The sequence below is a fragment of the Misgurnus anguillicaudatus genome, chromosome 19, assembly GCF_027580225.2.
Source record: "Misgurnus anguillicaudatus chromosome 19, ASM2758022v2, whole genome shotgun sequence".
NCBI classification, from domain to species: domain Eukaryota; kingdom Metazoa; phylum Chordata; class Actinopteri; order Cypriniformes; family Cobitidae; genus Misgurnus; species Misgurnus anguillicaudatus.
Window position 1 is genome coordinate 34,718,242 of NC_073355.2, and position 21,971 is coordinate 34,740,212.

At 38.4% G+C, this 21,971-nt stretch overlaps 2 protein-coding genes across 4 annotated transcripts in view; one reads left to right on the top strand and one right to left on the bottom strand.

Moving 5' to 3' along the window:
• pvalb6 (parvalbumin 6) overlaps positions 1 to 3,718 on the top strand; it is a 71,587-nt gene extending 67,869 nt beyond the window's left edge. For both annotated transcript variants that reach the window (XM_055194609.2, XM_055194610.2), the window contains exons 2-5: positions 387 to 449; positions 2,846 to 2,978; positions 3,108 to 3,217; positions 3,299 to 3,718. In XM_055194609.2, coding sequence (XP_055050584.2) covers positions 389 to 449; positions 2,846 to 2,978; positions 3,108 to 3,217; positions 3,299 to 3,324 — 330 coding nt within the window. In that variant the 5' untranslated portion in view covers positions 387 to 388 and the 3' untranslated portion in view covers positions 3,325 to 3,718. The remainder of the gene's footprint in view (positions 1 to 386; positions 450 to 2,845; positions 2,979 to 3,107; positions 3,218 to 3,298) is intronic.
• Positions 3,719 to 5,821: 2,103 nt separating this feature from the next.
• baiap2l2a (BAR/IMD domain containing adaptor protein 2 like 2a) lies at positions 5,822 to 21,518 on the bottom strand. Of its 2 annotated transcripts, none has more exons than XM_055194597.2 (14): positions 21,281 to 21,518; positions 21,005 to 21,080; positions 19,393 to 19,479; positions 17,935 to 17,996; positions 17,717 to 17,788; positions 14,803 to 14,883; positions 14,078 to 14,209; positions 13,687 to 13,788; positions 11,061 to 11,115; positions 10,303 to 10,495; positions 9,976 to 10,041; positions 9,741 to 9,891; positions 6,930 to 6,970; positions 5,822 to 6,803 (listed from the first exon to the last, which is right to left on the bottom strand). In XM_055194597.2, exons 1-14 carry the CDS (start codon positions 21,332 to 21,334, stop codon positions 6,731 to 6,733), a joined length of 1,245 nt encoding a protein of 414 aa, XP_055050572.1. In that variant the 5' UTR covers positions 21,335 to 21,518; the 3' UTR covers positions 5,822 to 6,730. The 2 variants fall into 2 exon arrangements, with proteins under 2 accessions (XP_055050572.1, XP_055050571.1); XM_055194596.2 differs by having other exon boundaries at positions 13,684 to 13,788; positions 21,281 to 21,517.
• Positions 21,519 to 21,971: the final 453 nt, after the last annotated feature.

Sequence of the window (21,971 nt, forward strand, 5' to 3'; positions counted from 1 at the left end):
ACTGTGTACCTACACATTATCCAATCTGCCATCTGTGGGAAAGGACAGTGTCTGCCTTTATGCATTATTGTGAAGTTAATGTGGAGAGCAGAAATTCGAATGCCATACGTTTGCAGCACTTTTCTAATCCTGTTAATCTAAATATTGGCTTTTTACACTCGGGTGTGAGATTTCTCGTGAGTCTGTATCTTTAACCCTCAGTACAGGTTTCTAATTTATGACTTTAGCACGTCATAAAGTTCTATATTATCTTTTATCAAATCCCTTGCCTCATGATCTCCGTATGAAGTCAACAGCGTAATTTCACATTCCATTGCTTCCCTGCCGTGCTATACATCGCTGCAAAATTTTCTCATTTTGTTTTCTGTTTTTCTGTGTGTTTGTAGAAATGGCGATGAACAGCATCCTTAACCATGATGACATCAAAAAGGCCGTTGATGCATTTAAAGGTGATCGTGACATCACATTCAGCACCACTCGTGTACTTTCCTCTTTATATTCAGTGGAAACTATTTTTACTTTATATTTGCTTTTTCCAAGTATGATTTCAAATAATAAATGAAGAGTTCAGATGCAAAAGCTGCTAAACACACTGAAAGCCCTAATGGGATTTGTACTTAATAAGTTGAGCAATTATGACTTAAATTTTGCATTATGGATCCATAACTTAACTATCTTTGTTCACTGAACTTATTAACCTAAAAACCATAAGGTTTTTTAAGGTTAAAAAAGGTTTACTGAATATATTAGGATATTGACAGAATTTTGAGCCTTTTATTCAGAAAGGACAGTAAAAAGTGACTGGAAAGAGATAGGGTAGGATTGGTAAATGACCATGGATCACATTTAATTTTGTGTCCCTTTAAATTTCATCATTTGAAATGGTTCTATCTTTAGTGATTTTGCAACTAAAGACAACTGTCTTGTCTAAAGAAGTGGATTAAGAGGTGTTTGCCTTCAAAAAAAAAACATGCATGCACTTAGAGGATTTTGCAGTGAAAGACAGTCAAATTTGTTAAATACTAATGAAATTAGTATATTGGTGTAGACGCAGGGTTTTGTTATATGGAAATGTAAAGTAAGTTTACATTAAAGTTATATTACTGCATTTTATTTGCCCTGTACTCTGCAGAATGACAATATACAGCAGGGAAAATAAGTATTTGACACATCAGCATTTTTATCAGTAAAGGGATTTCTAAGTGGGCTATTGACACAAAATTCCACAAGATGTAGCAATCAAGCCAAATATTGAAATCATACAAAGTAATCAGAACATTTAAGTATACAAGTTGAGTCATAATAAATAAAGTGAAATGACACCGGGAATAAGTATTGAACACATGAAAAGAACAAGGTGCAAAATGGCATAGAAAGCCAGGAGATCACCTGAAATCTGTCAGTATTAAGAGAGAAACCCTGCCCCCTATCAGTACTTATTAATATCAGCTGCTTTAGTCCTAATTGATGACCTATAAAGGCTTCTCATTACCAGGAGGCACACAGGAAAGACTTCATGATGGGTAAAAGCAAAGACCCCTCAAGATCTTCGTAATCTTATTGTTGAAAAGCATTTTGATGGAAATGGTTATAGGCGCATTTCCAGAATGCTGAATGTTCCTGTGAGTGAGCACTGTGGGGACCATTATCCAGAAATGGAAAGAGCATCAGTTTACCATAAACCAGCCACAATTAGGTGCTCCATGTAAGATCCCTGTCCGAGGAGTCCAAAGAATAATCAGGAGAGTTCTCCAAGAGCCAAGAACTACGCAGGCAGAACTTCAGGAAGACCTTGCATGAGCAGGTATTGTTGTTTCAAAGAAAACTATAAGCAATGCACTAAACCGCCATGGCATCCATGCACGCTCACCACGTTAGACTCCATTGCTGAACAAAAAGCATGTTGAGGCTCGGTTAAAGTTTGCGAAAGAGCATTTCAAGAAGCCTGTGGATTATTGGGAGACTATTGTATGGTCAGATGAAAGCAAAATTGAACTTTTTGGCAGTCATTCTACACACCATGTTTGGAGAAAAAATGGCACTGCCCACCACCCCAAAAACACCATACCAACAGTTAAGTTTGGGGGTGGAAGCATCATGGTTTGGGGCTGCTTTTCAGCAAAGGGTACTGATAGACTCATATTATTGAAGGCAGGATGAATGGAGAAATGTACCGGGACCTTCTGGATAAAAATCTCCTGCCATCTACCAGAAAGCTGAAAATGAAAAGATGGTGGACATTTCAGCAAGACAATGATCCCAAACATAAGGCCAAGAAAACAATAAAGTGGTTTCAAAGAAAAAAATATCAAGTTGCTTGAATGGCCCAGTCAATCACCTGACCTAAATCCCATAGAAAATCTATGGAGAGAACTGAAGATCAAAGTTCATAAAAGAGGCCCAAGGAACCTTTAAGATTTAAAGACCATTTGTATGGAAGAATGGGCCAGAATCACTCATGAGCAATGCAGACGACTGATCTCTCCATACAAGAGGCGTCTAGAAGCTGTAATCACCAACAAAGTCTTATCTACAAAGTATTAAATGAAGTGTGTTCAATGCTTGTTCCCTGTGTCATTTCGCTTTGTTTGTTGTGACTCGGCTTGTATACTTGAATGTTCTGATTTCTTTGTGTGGGTTCAATGTTTGGCTTGATGGCTGCATCTGGTGGACATTTTGTGTCAATGGCCCACTTACTGATAAGAATGCTGATGTGTCAAATATTTGTTTTCCCCACTGTAGTTGAATCTAATCTAAGTTCTATCTATAGAGATAGAAGATCTCATTATATTGTAATTATAGATTACAAGTCTCAATGTTTATTTGTGTATGGATCATCTCCTAGCCGCTGACTCATTCAACCATAAGAGGTTTTTTGATATGGTGGGACTGAAGGGAAAGTCAGCTGATGATGTGAAGAAGGTTTTCCATGTCCTGGACGCAGACAACAGCGGTTTCATAGAGGAAGAAGAACTAAAGTAAGACTTAAAGTATAAGATTGCTTTCAATATAGTCAACAAAGCTGGCATGTAGATGATTAATATTGGAACTTTTTAACCATATTATAGTCAACAGTAATATCTCGGCTCACTGTTTCCTCTGTTCAGGTTTGTTCTAAAGGGTTTTGCGACAGACGGTAGAGATTTGACTGATAAAGAGACCAAAGCATTCCTGCAGGCTGCGGATAAAGATGGAGATGGAAAGATTGGAGCAGAAGGTACAACTAGACAAATATCCCCTTACACAACAGTTAGTTTTTTGAAGAAAAAAAATCATAATCTCTTTCTTTCTGTTTCAGAGTTTGCCGCTTTGGTTCGTGAATAACTAACGCTGACCTTTGGCCTGTTCATACCTCATGATCCTTCAACCTTGACCTAATCACACCCCTGATGCATAGACACTCCCGCACAGTATTTCCTTTTTTACAAGTGAATATTTCTGCTAGTGTATGGATCAAGAGACCTTGAACAGGGCAAAGCCACATGCCTGCTATGTAGATATTATAGAAGAGAAAAATGCTTTCCTATGCCGTTAACTCATTAATGGTCTTTATGTGTTGATCTGCCTTTAGTGTCTCGTATTGTTCTCCATTTCTGTCTCCTCCGGCACCTGGTACCGGAACCCTTTCCATCCTTCTAAACAAACCAAAAGAGGTCAAGCTGTGAAAGACAACAAAATAAAGAAACAAAATGTCTGAGCCGTTTCAGCTCATAGTGAATCTGTTTCTGTCCTTTTCTTGTTTTATTAGCCAGATATTCTGTACGCCTAACACACTGCATGTACGGAAATCAGGGTTCCCACGGGTCCTTGAAATCCTTGAAAGTTTGTAAATCTGGGGGAAATAATTCAAGGCCCTGGGAAGTTTTTTGAAAATATACATACATAGATACAGGTCATTAAAAGTGCTTCAATCTATTTAATGCAAGAAGTTTTCTGAAAAAAAAATCCATATTATTCCCTGTGTGTAGTGTAGGAAAAAATCATAAAAATTCTAGACTTTTTAAGCTAAATTGTTCGCTTTAAATGCTTATATCTTCTGTATGCAAATGTTGATTCATACCAAAATGTTTTTTTGCATAGTTGTGTTTGACACATTAAAACACATCTCGGGTTATGTATGTAACTGTTGTTCCCTGAGAAGGGAACGAGACGCTGCGTCTCCCTTGCCATACTTCCTGCGTCCTTGTAACGCCGTCTTTGGCAATATTTTATATAACAATATAATTCCTGGCTCCCACATCCCCCATCTTTGTCGTTAAGCCCCTCACCATTGGTTGAATTTTATACACATTCAGGCGCACTTACCCCTTGAAGCGTCCCAAAGTGTCACCGCAGTGACGCAGCGCGAGTTCCCTTGAAATGGAACCGTAACAATTTATCTTTAAAGGTAACCCGATGTAACCTTGCTCTTACTTGAAATGTGTCCTTGAATTTGAGGGTATTGGACCTTGAAAGTCCTTGAAACGTCCTTGAATTTTAAGTTAACTAAAGTGTGAGAACTAAAGTGTGTGTATTTTAGATGAGAGAGATAGACAATTATTTTCATAAGTTTTATTTAATATTCAGGAAACACTGCTGATGAGCATAAGAAAAGCTACATTAAAACTTGCATAAGGTTAACTAGTTAGCACTACTTCTCTAAATTAAGCAAAGATCACACCTTCCCTTCAGAGCGCACTTCTTTTTAAGATTGTCTTTTTATGTCCCTTTCTTATGCCACGTTTTGTCAGTAAAGGAGGATTGTAAGGGTGGCGCTGTTTCCCTTTCATTCTCACTTGGTCTGCATGGCATAATGGAACATGCAGGGTTGCCAGATCCACATAACAAAACCAGCCAAATCCGCCTAATACCAAAACTTAGCTTTTATAGATAAAATCAGCTGATGTCAGTCTTATGTTGAATTATGCAAATACATATATATTTAAAAATTATATTTATTATATTGTATTTATAAATTAATACATAGATGCCCTACAGACAAGTAGGACATCCTATCAGTGCATTCGGACTGAATGCATTGATTGGCCGAACATTTTGTGGACCTGGACCTTCCACAGAAGATAGATAATTATGTAAATATATTTAGACCACCTTAGTTAGTGATTACTAGAGATTTTCAACCAGCATAACAATTTTTTTTTTTTGGAAAACACCTACTCTGACTTTAAAGGGATAGTTTACCAAGACTATGTTTACACGTGGGCGGCTATTTTCATAAACGGACATTTCAACCTCTCCGGTTTCAAAAAGAACTTTTCAGAAAACGAAGGCAAATGTCTCCCTTTTTCAAAATAAAATGTATGTGTAAACAGGGCCCAAAAATCTAAATTCTGTAATCCCCCCCCCAAGTTGTGGAAAAACCCCATAGATTTACTTGTTCTGTGGTAAACAAAGGAAAATATTTTAAAGAATGTTTGTAACAAAGGAGACCAGGGGCACCATTGACTTCCATAGCAGCAAAAAAATAATACCATGGAAGTGAATGGTGCCCCCGATCTGTTTAGTTACAAACATTCTTCTTTCTTCGTGTTAAGCAGAACAAAGTATTTATACAGGTTTTGAACAACTTGAGGGGGAGTAAATGATGACAGAACTTTAATTTTAACTATACCTTTAAGACGTAAAACCCTTCTTGACCATATAATTATCCAATTAAATTATCTTTACTCCTGGTCTTATTATGCACAATTCCTCAGGGCAGATTGTTCCAACAAAAACATGTTTGATGGCCTTTAAAAATACAATAATTGCTGCTTGTACCGTTTATACCATCACTACAGTTAAAAAGGGCATCTCGCTAACTTTTAAGAGACACAGAATCAACATTTCATTCATTTATTCTGTCATATAATCGCTGTGATAAAGGCCACCATACTTAACTTTTAAAAATTCTGCATCAATTAAAAAACATCTTTTGAGTTGAGAAAACATACAAATGAGTTTGCGCTAATGGGTTTGACACCTTGGTAAAAGGTCTCGCCAATTACTGTCAAGGTTAAAAGAACGTTCACTTTATAGGCACTTAAACAGACCGAACACCCAATTTAAGGGCAGCATAATTGGGCACGTCAGAAGAATTACGTGAGCCTAAAGACAGAGTTCAAGCACGGAGCGGGATAGCATCCGATAGCTGGGTTATCAGAGACGCCAGGGGTCAAAGGTCAAACCACCTAGAACTGTAGTTAAACAACTGCTAGACATTTAAAGTGCTTTAACAACAACAATTGATACTTAACAATGAACATTTGTATAAAGTAGAATGCAAATTATATACAATGTTAATAAAGTTAAAAGATGTGCACTTTGAATAAAACAGAATTTGAAATTAAGCTGACTTTGTAAATCACCATTCTGACATACAAAAATCTGATAACAGTAAAGCATAAGACAACCAGGAAATATGACATGTTTGATGACACACAGTCACTACTGATATTCAAGAGTCTTATTGCAGGAACTTTAGAGAAGTATAGATAAAGAAATTATAGATTGCCCCCTTCAGAGGCAGATTTTCTCATGCATTAACTCTGAAGGCCTAACTACTCATTTTAATGGGTTTTAAAAGACCAGTCGTTGATCATTGCCAAGTCACATTATCTAAACTGGAATGCATTTACTGATAAAATTACAGTGAAAAATGAATGTCTTTGAATATGCATGATTGAACGGCGTAAAATGTGCAGCGCTGATATGCAAGCAGGATCTGAACTGTCATTGGCTGAAATGTTATTCATACACGTGGAGCAGATCTATCATTGGTTTTTGTGGGTTTCAGCTTCACAGTGGCAAATGGATTTGTGCCTCTGCAAAAACAGAGAAAGGCGTGATTATAATATTGACAGGATCCCATTTTGGTACAGATCTACAATGCTAAGCAAGCAAACTGTCAGGGATCACTGTATTAGAAAACAGCATATAAATCCACCAACCTTGGAAAAAGTTCTGGTCGAGATCCATAGATATCTTGTCTCTGTAAAAAATGTGTGTGTAAATACATTAGCTGTTTTTAAAGGAACACGCCCAAATTTGGGGAATCTAGCCCATTCACCGCATCCCCCAGAGTTAGATAAGTCCATACATGCTGTAACTCTGTCTGACGCAGGCCCCGCTAGCTTAGCTTAGCACAAAGACTGGAAGTGAATAGCTTCAGCTAGCATACTCCTCCCAATAAGTGACAAAATAACGCAAACATTTTCCTATTTATGTGATTTGTATAGTCACACGTGTACAAATAACAAGGTGAAATGAGACAGCGATCTTTTAACAGTATACATACTGGGAACTATATTCTCAGAAGGCGAAGCACTGCCACTTGGGCAGAGCGACTTGCTCGCAGCACCCGAGAAGCCCCCTGGTGAGGAGCAGAGAGTTCGGTCAGAGTTGTGCAAATCACTCCGCCCAAATAGCAGTGCTTCACCTTCAGAGAATATAGTTCCCAGTATGTATACTGTTAAAAGATCGCTGTGTCTCATATCTCCTTGTTATTTTTACATGTGTGACTATACAAATCCCAACACATAAATAGGAAATTGTTCTCGTTATTTTGTCACTTATTGGGAGCAGTATGCTAGCTGGAGCCATTCACTTCCAGTCTTTGTGCTAAGCTAAGCTAGCGGGGGCTGCGTCAGACCGAGTTACAGCACGCACACGGAGATAAGAAAGGTATGTATGGACCTATCCAACTCTGGGGGACACGGTGAACAAGCCAAACTCCCAAAATCTGGGAGTGTTCCTTTAAGGGGTCATATGATGCGATTTCATGTTTCATTTGTCTTTAGTGTTTTTTAACCTTAAAGGAAAACACCACCGTTTTTCAATATTTTACTGTGCTCTTACCTCAACTTTAATACATACTTATATTTTTTGTACAGCGCGTCGTGAATGTGCCAGCATCCAGCGTAGCCCCATTCACTCCTCAGGGATGAATCCAGAAGCCACCAAACACTTCCATGCTGTCCCCACTTGTAGCCATACGAGTAAGTATGATGGCACAAAACAAAATGCGGCAATCCCTCAAGCGGATAAAAAGTGAGAACTATATCGCATGGCGGAAGAGCACCCAGTCTGCAGCACCCCGACCTCGGCATGCAGCAACATCACCACTCCTGACTACTCTCCCTATAATGCTCAAACTTCCTTCAATATTACTCCGCCCGAGGTCAAAGTGCTGCACACCAAGTGCTCCTCCGCCACACAACACAGCCCTCACCTCTCTAACCGCCCAAAAATTGCCACATTCTACTTTGTGCCACCACACTTACTCATGTAACCACTCATGTAACAGTCTTTAAATAGGGAAAACATGGAAGTGTCTGGCGGCCTTCAAAGTCATCCCTGTTTGGATCCTAAGGAATGAATGGGGCTAGGCTAAATGCTAACACATTCACAACGCGCTGTACAAAGATGAAGTGCGCGCATTGAAAAAAGATAATTATGTATTAATTTGTCTAAGTTGAGGTAAGAACATAGTAAACTACCGAAAAATTGTGGTGTTCTCCTTTAAACAGCATAATCACATTGCATTACACCAAATACACGAAATAAGTTTAATTTTAGCAACATCACACGACCCCTTTAATCACTTCTATTCAAAAGTCACAGCAAAAGCAGGAAAATGCAAAGCATGGCATGGCTACAACACAAAATCAAACCAAAAGCACTCTTGAAATTCTAAAAGTTAAGTTGCTGTACACCTAAAGTACTTAACAGGTGAGCCACGGGTCACGTAATACCCATCTGCCTATATTTTGCAGACTCATGCATAGTTATAAATGTAAAAAATCAGGCACTGTGCTGTCAATTTTGTATATTCATATGCCGGTTTGAACGTTTTTGAGCAGGTTTTGAGTACCTCTGCTTTAGGCAAAGCAGTGGATCGAATGAAAGCATGCACATCAAACACACACACTCATACACACACACACACACACACACACACACACACTCACAGAGCATCAGCAGAAGGAGCTGCCCCCTTGCAGCCACCATAATGATTGATGAGGCGTTGTGTAGAAAAGTATTGTACCACAGTGCCCCTGCTGGCCATAGCGAAGAACTGACATATTTAATACTCAAACCTGGACTGATTCAACTCCATAAACACATTTATTTTAGCCTATAAGAATTGAGATCCTCGTTGTGTTAGCAATGTAAAGGTCATGGGTTCAATTCCAGCTTGATTACAGTTTAGCATGAATGTGCTGTAAGTTGCTTTGGATAGAAGTGTCAGCAAAATGCATTAAATGTAAATGTGGGAATCTCTTATGATTTACTGTAAATGATCTTTAGAAAGATTGAATTATAGCATGTTAAACATTTACTGTAAATGGTTTACAGAGGTTTGATGAAGTTATTGCACCTGTTGATAAAATATTAAAGTAAATGATTAAGTCAATAATTAAAAGTCACCATGAAATCTAAATCATCAGTCCATGTTATTTCAAAGAAACAAAATGTTTGTCTGCACAATCTTTCATCAAATGGCAACCTTCCTTTAATGGTGACATCACAAATTCCTCTTCCTCTTAAAATCCCTTATAGTTTTATTTTATTTTCATTAACATTTATGCACTTGACAGATGCTTTTATCCAAAGCGACTTATTATACATTTTATCAGTATGTGTGTTTCCTAAGATCGAACCCATGACCTTTGCACTGTTACCGCAATGCTTTACCAAGTAAGCCAGGAACAATAGTTTTTTACGTTAAGGAAGTAGTTGTGTGAATACAAATCACTTACTTTATTTTCTGAAGGGGTTGGCGTAACTGGCCTGGACGTGCTGGATTTAAATGACGGAGGTGGAGGAGGAGCCGGGGGCGGAGCCACATGGTGGCTGCTGCTGACGGGTTGGTCGAAATGGTTACTCATACCGCCACTGCTTCTACGGTAGCTGTTGTGAAAGAGATGTCAAAGGTCACAGGGTTTAAAGGGAAGCACCTGCGCAGGTGTTAGAAAATGCGCAGTATCGGCTTACCTGGGGGCAGGCGGTTCAGGTGGCTCATCTGTGGGACCTACGTAAGCAGCTGGGAACCAGCCCTGCCTGAACAATACACAAACTAAGTGGATCGAATGAGCATGAAACTAAATCTAGTGGTCCATTTAAAATGGTACTTTAATAGAACCAAATGAGGAAACAATGTTTTGCTAGTTTTAAAAACATGGCTTAACAGTTTAAAACCATTACAAGTGTGCATTAATGATATGAAACAGCTTACTCGAGATTAGATGGGTTTGCCATAAGGTTTGACCACAGGACTTAGGTAAAGTCCTAAAAGGTTACAGTGTGTGAAAAATCCCTCACCGTCCTGAACTGTCACAGCGGCCATACAGCCAGCCATTCCTTGGCTCCTGAACAAGCAAGGTTATGGTTTCTCCCTGGGCGAATGGCAGGAGGGTGGGGTTCGCGGCTGGAGGGTGGGTCACGAGTGCTCGCATCACTCTGCCTCCAGGCATTCCCGAGGAAGAGTTGGAACGACTGCGTTGGGGGGAGGGGCCTAGGATGATTAATGAGGGATGAAGGTTCGTCAGTCACAGTATTTAACAAAACAAGCCAAGGCTATTTATTTCATTATGGGCCTCATTTATAAAATGCTTTGTAGAAAATTCTCAAATTTGATGTTACGATCATTTCTGAAAAGCGTGCATGTATGAATGCATAGAATGTATGTACGCATAGAAAACGCGCGTAGGCCTCACGGTCAGAAGTAAAATCTATAAATCGCAAATGAGCTTGAAATTTTGTGCAGCTCAACAGTTGCAGTTTTCCACCTTTAAACGATGCCTAATAAATGTCATAGACATATAAAAGAGCACCTGTCAATGTTTAAATAATTTTTGAGCAGCACAAATGGCTTATATTTCCAAAAACCTGCAGAAATCGGACAAGCAAAAGTGCGCGCGTCTGCTCAGACCCTGACGAGGCGCTAAGCACTTTACCACGTCAAAGACAGTTTTTATAAAAATTAAAAATTTTGTGTACGCACACTTTATGATCAAATTATAAAGCTTTATAAATGAGGCCCTAGATGTCAATTCTGCTAAAGTCATAAGACCTCGCACCTCTAGAAGGAACTCTGCCCAAAGGCTCCGCAAAACGACTAACACCATCATTAAACTGTGGGGGGAAGAAGAAAACATTGACTATATTATAAAAATAAAGACTATGGCCCTGTCCCAAATGGCGCACTTTATGTGGACTTTCGGTCTTGTGGCCTTAAATTGCGCATGCTCGCTTAGTCTACAAATCCGTACGGTGTCTCATCTGTCATTTTTACACTCCGAAGTGTGCTCATCAGCGCCCCCTTCACACCCGACTGCAGAAGGCTTCACGCATTTACCAACCCAGAATCAGATGACGGAAGGGAGGAGTTAGGAACTTTTCTTCCTATTTCCGGCGTGAACCTCAAGTCTGTCCCAAAATAAGACTCCGGTGCGCCCTCTTGGATTCACGTTAAAGGTATTGACTTTCCGGGTGGATCATCAAGACTATTGGTCCTCCTAGTTGTCAATCAAGAGTGTTGCGCAATTGCATTTTTTAAAAAGTGGAGAAGGCGGTTCTTTTCTAAAATTCGAGAAAATCCTTAGCTACACCTTTAAGGATCCCTAAGGTCTGCACTACATGATGTCATCAAAGTGTGGACTCTAATGGTGCGTTCACACCAGCCGCGGGAGAGGCAGCAAAAACGCGTGTAGGTGGACTCTTGAAAATTTTGAGTTTACTTGCTTCATTCACATGTGAAATTCTAGTCATTCGAGACAATCACACTGAAATTCGCATCATGGGAGGGGCTTCTGGGACTCCACTGAGACTTCTCTCACTTCCTGTAATCACGTCACTACTACAGCAAGGTCCTGATTGGTAAACGCGGCACGGAAATCGGCCAAAGTTCCGATTTTTCAACTCGCGTGTTTCCCACAGCAACGCTTAATTCGCACGGAACGCACCATCCGTGCCGCACATTCCACGCCATTCACGCTGCGCCTTCCATGCCATTTGTGTTGCGCCTTTCGCGCGTTCCATGCCGCAGGATGCCTATTCGTATCTTTGCATTGACTTAACATGTAAATCACTCGCGCCTGCCGCCTCTACCGCGTCTGGTGTGAATGCCCAGTAAGGATGTCCACAAGTCCGGAGTGTGCCATTTGGGACAGGGCCATTAAAGGATTAGTCCATTTCCTTAAAAGAAAAATCCAGATAATTTACTCACCACCATGTCATCCAAAATGTTGATGTCTTTCTTTGTTCAGTCGAGAAGAAATTATGTTTTTTGAGGAAAACATTGCAGGATTTTTCTCATTTTAATGGACTTTAATAGAGCCCAACATTTAATACTTAACTCAACACTTATCAGTTTTTTCAACGGAGTTTCAAAGGACTATAAACAATCCCAAACGAGGCATAAGGGTCTTATCTAGCGAAACGATTGTCATTTTTGACAATAAAAAAAACAAATATACACTTTTAAAGCACAACTTCTCGTCGTGTAGATCCGGTCGTGATGCGCCAGCTGACCCCACTACGTCACCGCAATACGTCATGACGTCAAGAGGTCACAGAGGACGAACGCGAAACTCCGCCCCAGTGTTTACAAGCATCTTGAAAGAGGACTGTTCCTACGTTGTTGTATGTCAACTGATACTAATTAATGTCTTTGTGGCAGTTTATTGTTTAAAATGGTCCGCAAATGTGCGTTTTATATATCTAACACGTGTCCTCCCTACGTCACTACGCATTTACGTTAGGTCGCGCTGGACCGGACCTTGACGAAAAGTTGTGGTTTAAAAGTATATATTTTTTATTTTTCTTGTCAAAAATGACAATCGTTTCGCTAGATAAGACCCTTATGCCTCGTTTGGGATTGTTTATAGTCCTTTGAAACTCCGTTGAAAAAAACTGTTAAGTGTTGAGTTAAGTAATAAATGTTGGGTTCTATTAAAGTCCATTAAGATTAGAAAAATTCTGCAATGTTTTCTTCAAAAAACATAATTTCTTCTGGACTGAACAAAGAAAGACATCAACATTTTGGATGACATGGTGGTGAGTAAATTATCTGGATTTTTCTTTTAAGAAAATGGAATATTCCTTTAAGTGTCATTAAAATAGTCAAAGTATAATGAAAAGTCCATTCTAGGCAGGGTTTTATTAAAATTCTCACATTATATCTTCGTTAATATACAGCTACTTAGTAAATAAGTAAATAAAGAATAAATATTGATTTGAGTTTAAATAATATGAATATGTGAGAAGCCTTAAAGCAACACTAAAGAGTTTTTGCTCTTTGCTCCCCCTACAGGTTGGAAGCGTAATTGTCCATAAATAATTTAGCCTACTGGCTCTGATTGGATTGTAGGTCTGCCGTAAAGCAAGTTTTTGTAGTTTTCCCTCGAACTACAGGACCGTGACCCGACGGTTGAAAACTTCTTTAGTGTGGTTTTGGCCAATAGAGGGCTGCAAAGCGAATGTGAAAGTGCCGTTAACCCTGTTTTAAATGGATGAACCACTGAAACTATTTTGGAAACGTTATTTTAAGGAAAACTCTTTAGTGATGCTTTAAAATACTAAGAAATACATTAAACAAAAACGATGTAAAAAATGATCGTCAGGAACACCGGAATTGAAAGAAAAGTTGTGCAGCAAAGTATCAAATGATTGTGATTATGTTTAATGGCTTATTTTCTTTACCACCACATTATCATCAAGTCGCGGAGGAGTGCGTGGACGTGCTTCTCTGGTGTGATTCACCAGATCTTTCCACCCCTCTACTTTGTTCTGCAGCCCGCCCCCTGTCTGTGGGAGGAGAAACATAATCTTTGATTAGATATAGCACTTTAAATGATTAAACAAAACCTGAATTTCAAACAGGCAAAAACGTAGAAACCACAAAACTGGTTTTAGCGCCATTAAAAATAATAAATGTCATAAAAACAAAGTTTTATAATGTTAATCCTAGCTCCTATTTTCCCATAAACCCACCCTAATAGCCAAGCAATAAACATATCACCATGGTTATGTCTCGAAGCCCTCAGACACTATTAAACAGTTGGTTGATTACAGACACTTTAATGACAATATTAACCTTATTCATGAGATAGGCAATGGACTGGGAGAGACCGCAGTGTTTCTCAGCCAGGAATCGATATCTCCTTTCTTCCTCCTTTAGCGCCTCTTTTTGACTCTCCCTCAGAAATCGCACATATTCACTGCCGTCCTACACACAGTATAGCATCATTACCAACATTATCATCGTTCTTCCTCTGTGTTTTTTCATGAGTGATAATGTATGTCTTCAACCATCTGTTTGAAGGCCTCGGCGCTGTCCTAAAAAATGTTTCTCATTTGCATCCTCCTGGTGACACATGGTCTATGTAGATACGCACACTGGTTTTTGTCCATTCAGCATTTGTGGACTGATGCATATTGCTCAAAATGACTACGCTGGCTGAAATTACCAAATTCCAAAATGACTGACTGACTTCTGCACAGGATTTAATCATTATGACAACCGCATACCATAAAGCTCAAAATGGAATGGGTTGTTGGTTCAATCCCTGTTTTTCCCAGTCATGGATTTGGCAGACACATCTAAAATGACGTATACAGTGTACATTTTTATCAGTATGTGTGTGCTTCTTGGGAATTGAACCCATGACCTCAATACTGCCCAATGCTTTTGAAAACATTAAGGCCAACCTCAGGTTGTTCATGAGCATTTTTATAAATACACGAGACCCCTACAGTCATGTGTGCATCATAGACATGAAATCAAAACCACGGATGAACTATTTGGGGCAGTGCTCTCACCTGTGGAACCCCTCTCCTCAATTGTCTCTCCAATGCGGTTGCCTGGTTTCTCACCTCATTCTCATATTGCCTCTTGCTGGCCTGGAGGAGAACATCACCAAAAACCTCAATATATTTACTTTTAATATTCAGGTATATATCACTGTCTCATTACCTTACCCTGATTCATAACAGTACACTTTTAAAACGAAAAATGATTTATAAGTTAAAGGGATAGTTCATGTAAAAAAATGAAAATTCTGTCACCCTCATTTTGTTGCAAACCTGTATACATTTCTTTGTTCTGCTATACACAAAGGAAGATATTTTGGGCAATGTTTGTAACCAAATGTTTTTTAGCACTTCAACAGTAGTATATCTGCTATCTTACTTTGTTTAGCAGAACAAAGACAATAATACAGGTTGTAACAACATGAGGGTAAAAAATTATGACACAATTTTTATTTTTTGGTGACTATGCTTTTAAGCCATATAGTCGGATTCTGCGGGAAATGTCAGTTGTTTCTCAACAAATATACATAACCTGCAATTTTATGTTTTAAACAGAGATGGCGATATAGAGGCAAAGGTTACATATTGCACCTTAAAGGAAAACACCAGTTTTTCAATAGTTTACTATGTTCTTACCTCAACTTAGACGATTTAATACATACCTATCATTTTTCAATGTGTGCACTTAATCTGTGTTCCGCCTGTCATGAATGTGTTAGCATTTAGCCTAGCTCCATTCATTCCTTAGGATCCAAACAGGGATGAATTTAGAAGCCACCGAACACTTCCATGTTTTCCCTATTTAAAGACTGTTACACGAGTAAGTATGGTGGCACAAAATAAAACGTGGCGATTTTTTTTTTAAGGGAATAAAAAATGAGAACTATATTGTATGGTGGAAGAGCACTTAGTTTGCAGCTTTTCGAGCTCGGGCACAGTTATATTGAAGGAAGTTTGAGCAAGAGGGGGAGAAGTCAGGAGTGATGATGTTACTGCGCACCAAGTAGTGTTGTTTTTGGCAGCCCTTTTTGTTTTAGTCTGAGTCTTTTGGACGAAAATGCTTTTTAGTTTTAGTCACATTTTAGTCACTTATAAACTTGATAGTTTTAGTCAAGTTTTAGTCAATGAAAATGCAAAAAAGTTTTAGACAAGTTTAAGTCAATTTTAGTAAAAAAAAGTAGTCTTTAACTAATTAATTTAGGTTAAAACGTGTGGTTTATTTAATACTATTAAAATGTGCATTAAGGTTGTCCCTAAGGGCTTGCCTTTGTTTTAGTCGGTGTGCCTTCTGCGCATGTCATAACAAAAAAGTGGACCCTGATATGCCCTCATGTTGAGTTTCTGTGTTACGCCGAGACCTCGCCTATAAAGTTGAAAAACGCATGCTTTCTATTTAAATACACCACAAAAAGTATTGGAAATGGGCTTAGGTTTGACAAGTAGATACGTGTAAAACCTTAAGCTTACCATGAAATGTGTCACAAGCCGAATGTCGAGTAAAATTGAATGTATATGATATGTTAACAGCGTGACTTGTTATTTACCTTTAAAAAATATATGCGTGATGAGCCTTCAGGTGCCACTTGAGGTTGGTGGTATTCTTCCCACCTAGTTTGTGGCCACATTTACCGTTGTCTCCCAATATGCATTCCGTTTTTCTTTCTGATGGATTATATACAAGTATGTCCATAAATCATCTCGTCGTTTCCGTTTATTGGCGTCACCGCCACGTTCCTTCGAACTCGTCACAGCTGCAGGTGTGTTGTTGTTGTGTGAAATCTGGTGCGTGTGCGCGGCATGGCGGCAGCCAGGTGGTGGGCGTACCAAAACAAGGATATGAAGCGGCAGCATTGCTGATACTTTTTTAGGTAAAAAGAGACACATTTCACGCAAATAGGCAGAAATGACATGCATTGTGAACGTCAGACTTATAATCATTTTCGTTCCGTCTCGTCAACGAAAACTCGAAAGCGTCTCGTCATGTTTTCGTCACCTAAAGCCCGGGATACACTGCACGGTTGTTGGCTGTCCCGGATGAAGGATTGCCGTCGTGGAGCGGTCGTCGCGGTTTCTGTGGTCGTGGCTCTCCATCGGTGGTCCTATGTCATACAGTGAGGAGGTTCAAAGACGTCCGTTTTCCCGGTCTTGCATCCAAAGATAGCCTACGATAGTTTTCTGGCAGTGTCAGAAATTCGGCATGATCACCGCACAGTGTGTTTGCTGCTACGACCTGCGCGCCGGTATTTGTTTACCACGAGCGCATGCTGGTGACATTGCGCAACGTGTGACGCTGCCGCCAAAGCTTCCGTGTCGTCATCGTGCAGTCTGCATGCCTCTCGTGCCCGAGTTTAAACGATCCATGTCGTACAGTGTGATAAGGTAATGATCTTATAAAAGCACAAAAATCGTGCAGTGTATTCCGGGCTTTAGAGTAATTTTTAGCTAGTCATCGTCGCGTTAGCGTCATTAAAAAAGGTGCGTCAACGAAATCATTTCGTTATCGTCATCGTTGACGAAAACAACACTGGCGCAAGGTCTAAGTTCTGCAAACTAAGTGCTCCTCCGCCATACAATATAGTTCTTATTTTTTATCCGCTTAAAAAATCGCCACGCTTTGTTTTGTGCCACCATACTTACTGGTGTAACTACTCATGAAACAGTCTTTAAATAGGGAAAACATGGAAGTGTTTGGTGGCTTCTAAATTCACCCGTTTGGATCCTAAGGAATGAATGGGGCTAGGCTAAATGCTAACACATTCACGACGCGCTGTACAAAGATTAAGTCCACGCATTAAAAAAAGATAGGTATGTATTAATTTGTCTAAGTTGAGATAAGAAAATAGTAAAATATTGAAAAACTGTGGTGTTTTCCTTTAAGATGAAAATTATCTGTTATAGATCTGTAAAACAGTTAGACACTTACTAATATGTACTCTTTATCCAACCTGACATTGTGTTCCATGTCTTGCAGGACCTCAGAGTGAAACCAACGAAACTAGAACACACACACACATACACACACAGTGACTAAATACACATGGGTTTGGCCATAAAGACAATCAAATATTGTTTTACACCAATAAAGGCACATAAGCAGAAGACGATGGGTAGCCAGAAAAAGAGAGAGAATAGTTAACACACCACTCCCTCCAGTTCACTGTTGAGTCTCTTCTGATTCTCAGAGATCTGTATCAATACATCACCTGAGAAACACACATACACAAACACAAGTCAGATTTAATATAGAACCCTATAACACACAATCCTCTGGCTGTGTGTGTGTGTGTGTGTGTGTGTGTGTGTGGGAGGAGGTTTGGCCTGCATTGTAGAAACCAAATATCTTCACATAGAGACTAAAACGTGAAATAAATGACATTGTAAGGATAACAAACAGCCCTCACAAGTAAAATAAACATAATATAGTCCTCGATTCCAGTCCTGAGAACCCACAGCACTGCATATTTTGTATGTCTGTCTTTTTTATCACACCTTATTTAAATTATTAGCAAGCTTAAAGTACACTGCTTGGCTTGGCTTGTGCATCATCATTTATTATTTAAAATCACAGATGAGATACAGTTACATGACCATAATAGAAAGTACTCAGAGAATACACCTCGTCTCTGTATGCTCATAAAATATGATTTAGTACCGCTGAAATTGAATTTTTCCAATGAGACATAACAGGGAGATGCTCGCCAAAACGCATACATTTTATCCAGCAAGGAACAAAGTGCATTGAAGAGTAAAGTACAATTTGTAAAGGACACCAGCTCCCTCCCAGTTTAATACCCTCAATAAACGTGCAAAACTCTATCTGTGTGTGTCTTTGTGATTTGAAATGTATATTATCAGAAAGAAGACATTAATGGTAATCTAATCTCTGATACAGAAAAAGCTTTTCATTAATGTATGGTTTGTTAGGATAGGACGATATTTGGCTGAGATACAACTATCTGAAAATCTGGAATCTGAGGGTGCAAAAAATCTAAATATTGAGAAAATCGCCTTTTAAAGTTGTCCAAATGAAGAGCAACACATATTACTAAAGATGAATGATTGTTTTATATATCTACACTGTAAAATAATTCAATAGAAATTACAATGTTATTGCAGCTGGGTTGCCGGTAATTTGCCGTGGATTTACATTTATGTTGTTTGCTGGCAAGAGTTTGTTCAAAGTTGAATACATTTTTGAATATTGACGGGTCTTTATCTTTACAGAACAAAACTATACAATAACAGCCTCATGCAAAGCACTCTGGGAACCAGAAATCATCGTCAACCTTTTTCTGTTTTTTGCTTCAGATTTTGTTTCCCAGAATGTTTTGCTCGATGCTGTTCTTTTAGTTCTACTCTGTAAAGACAAAGACTTGCAAATGTTTAATGTTCATTTTACTTTGAACAAAATGTTGCCAGTAAATAACATAAATTTAAATCTACTGTAAGTTACCGGCAACCCAGCTGCAATTTCTACGGATTTTTTAATGAAATTTACAAAATATCTTTATTTAATATCCTAATGTTTTTTGCATACCCTTGCTACTTATAGCTGGTTTTGTGGTCCAGGGTCACAAATAAGTTGGTGTAAACACTTACCCAGCAAACGTGAGGACATACGCTGCATGGCCTGTTCACCCATCTTTGCCAAAGCATTGAAATAGGCTTCACTTGTGACAGCAAGGGCTGTAGACAAACACACACACATATACATTCTAAATAAGTTATACAATTATACAGTATGATTTATCAAAATTATTTTAAAAAATGAAATACGTAAAATATTTTATTATTTTATTTATATTATTTTAATTATATATTTTATTTTATTTTAAATATTCTATTTATTAATATTACTTTATTTATTTTTGTAGTTTAGTGTCTTGTTTAGCAGAAAAGGTATCTATACATGAATACAGATGAATGAACCTGACAGGGAAAATATTAACATGATATATCAAGGAAGAACATAATATGATTTAATATTTAATACGATAAGGTTGTATTTGTTAACATAAGTAAATGCATAGCTAACTAGAACTAACAATGAACAATAGTATTCAGTATTTATTAATTTATGTTAATATTAGTTAATGCCACAATTATTCATGTTACTTTATTGTGCATTAACTAATGTTAACAGCTATAATAGGGGTGTCACGATTGTGTAATTTGGCTGATGGTTAATTGTCTAACAAATTGAGGCGATTATGACGATTAATTGACTGTTTTATTGCTTTGACATTTAATTCTCATACATTTTTTTGTTTGTTCATGAAATAATATTCACACATTGTTAAATTAAATCTTTTGCCAGGTTTACCTGGCAGTAAATATTAATACACATAACACATTTAATTATTTAATAAATATAATTTAATCTATCTTTTTCATAAGAAATAAACACAATAAAGTTTCTGGAAAATAACTGAAAATAAAAATGCTATGAAAATAAACGTACAAGCCTCAAATAGCCAATCCAACTAATGTCATATTAATACTGGACCACATGTCTGTAGTGGCTGTAGTGGTGGAGCGCCATTTGTTACTGTCTCGTTTATACAGCCCTGCAGCTCCCCCTTGTTTTTTTAGAGAGATGTGCAATCATTGTGGTGATCTGAAATCATCGCGATGAGGTGAAACAATAGCGATGAGACGGTTATTTAATCATTGTGACAGCCCTAAGCTATAACATTTGATATTAAAATGTATGTAAATGTTGAAATGAACATGAACTAAGATTAATAAATGCTGTAGAAGTATTGATCATTCTTAGTTCGTGTTATTAATGCATTAACTAATGTAAAAAAAACTAGCTTATTTTTTAAATGTTATAATCATAAACCTCATTAAATACCACACTTGCCAGGGTGTGTTGTCTTTGTTAAACCATGTAATAGATCTTTTATCTGTAAACCTGCTCAGAGGTTTTTTTTATGTTTGCCACATCAAAAGCAACTTTATTGGTTAATAAGGGGTTGTTTGATATAGATGTCTTTGTGTGTTGACGTTTCCATTAACGTAACATATATCATTACCAGCTCTGCTGAGATCAACTCAAGCTCATAAAATGGACAGTCATTAAACAACGATGACAAATCAGCCAATGGTTTCAAAGCAGTGCTTATCATCAATGACAACTAACAGGCCAAAGTTCAGCCTCTTTACTTTTCATTTCATCCATTCTCTCTACTTTCTCATGGTCACCTGCCTTGGAAAGCCTGAATGTAGCTGTTTCCCAGTGCCACCAGTCTCTGCAGACCTGGGTTGAACTGCTCCATTATGTTCTGTGCAATGAAGGGTAAGAACAACGACACGAAATACGGATCAGTATCAGATCAATTCGTCATGTTTAATCTCTACACATAAATCTAAAAAAGATAATCACAAAAATATTTCCCATCCACAATCACACATAGAACCACGCATATACTGTAATATATGAACATATTGGTTATAACATGGCATATATGCGCATTATACTTACTGTATAAATGCCCAAAGTGTTTCGATGCAGTTGATCACTGTTTTGTCCTGACATCCTGATTTGTCACCGTGGCACAACAAACAAACAAAAAATGTCCAGTGTCCAAACAGCAAACACAACACAGATAACCCACTGGTCTCTCTTGGCCTCCCGCCTCGTCTCCAGTGTCCTCTCCTGTCCTTTATGTGTGTGAGAGAGAGAAGGAGTGAGTGTGTGTGCGAGAGATAGAGAGAGAGGCTCCCTACAGAGGTAAGCCGTGTAAATTATTGAATAGAGTAATAAAGGTGTGGCTAAGGTTAGACACCTGCCATAAACACTGCACACCTGAGATAGACAGTGGATCTCCTACAGTTTTTTTCTCACTTCATTACAACCTTTATGTACAATACCATCTTAAAGGGGCCATGGCAGAAGACTCTTTTAAGATGTCAAATAAATCTTTGGTGTCCCCAGAGCACATATGTGAAGTTTTTGCTCAAAATACCATATAAATAATTTATTATAGCACGTTAAACTAACCACTTTGTAGGCGTGTGCAAAAATGTGCCGTTTTGGGTGTGTCCTTTAAAATGCAAATGAGCTGATGAAATTCAAACACTGATCACAATGATGGTGGTTTGTTGCAATTAAAACTCAATTGTGCTTTTCTCTGCACTAAATGGCAGTGCTGTGATTGGATAGTGCAGATTAA

Coding starts and splice junctions, on each gene's coding strand:
- baiap2l2a (XM_055194596.2), bottom strand. CDS start 21,334: ATGTCAGGACAAAACAGTGATCAACTGCATCGAAACACTTTGGGCATT. Junction 10,496..11,060: donor GGGCAGAGTTCCTTCTAGAG/GTGCGAGGTCTT, acceptor TAATCATCCTAG/GCCCCTCCCCCCAACGCAGT. Junction 10,042..10,302: donor CGCTGTGACAGTTCAGGACG/GTGAGGGATTTT, acceptor TGTATTGTTCAG/GCAGGGCTGGTTCCCAGCTG.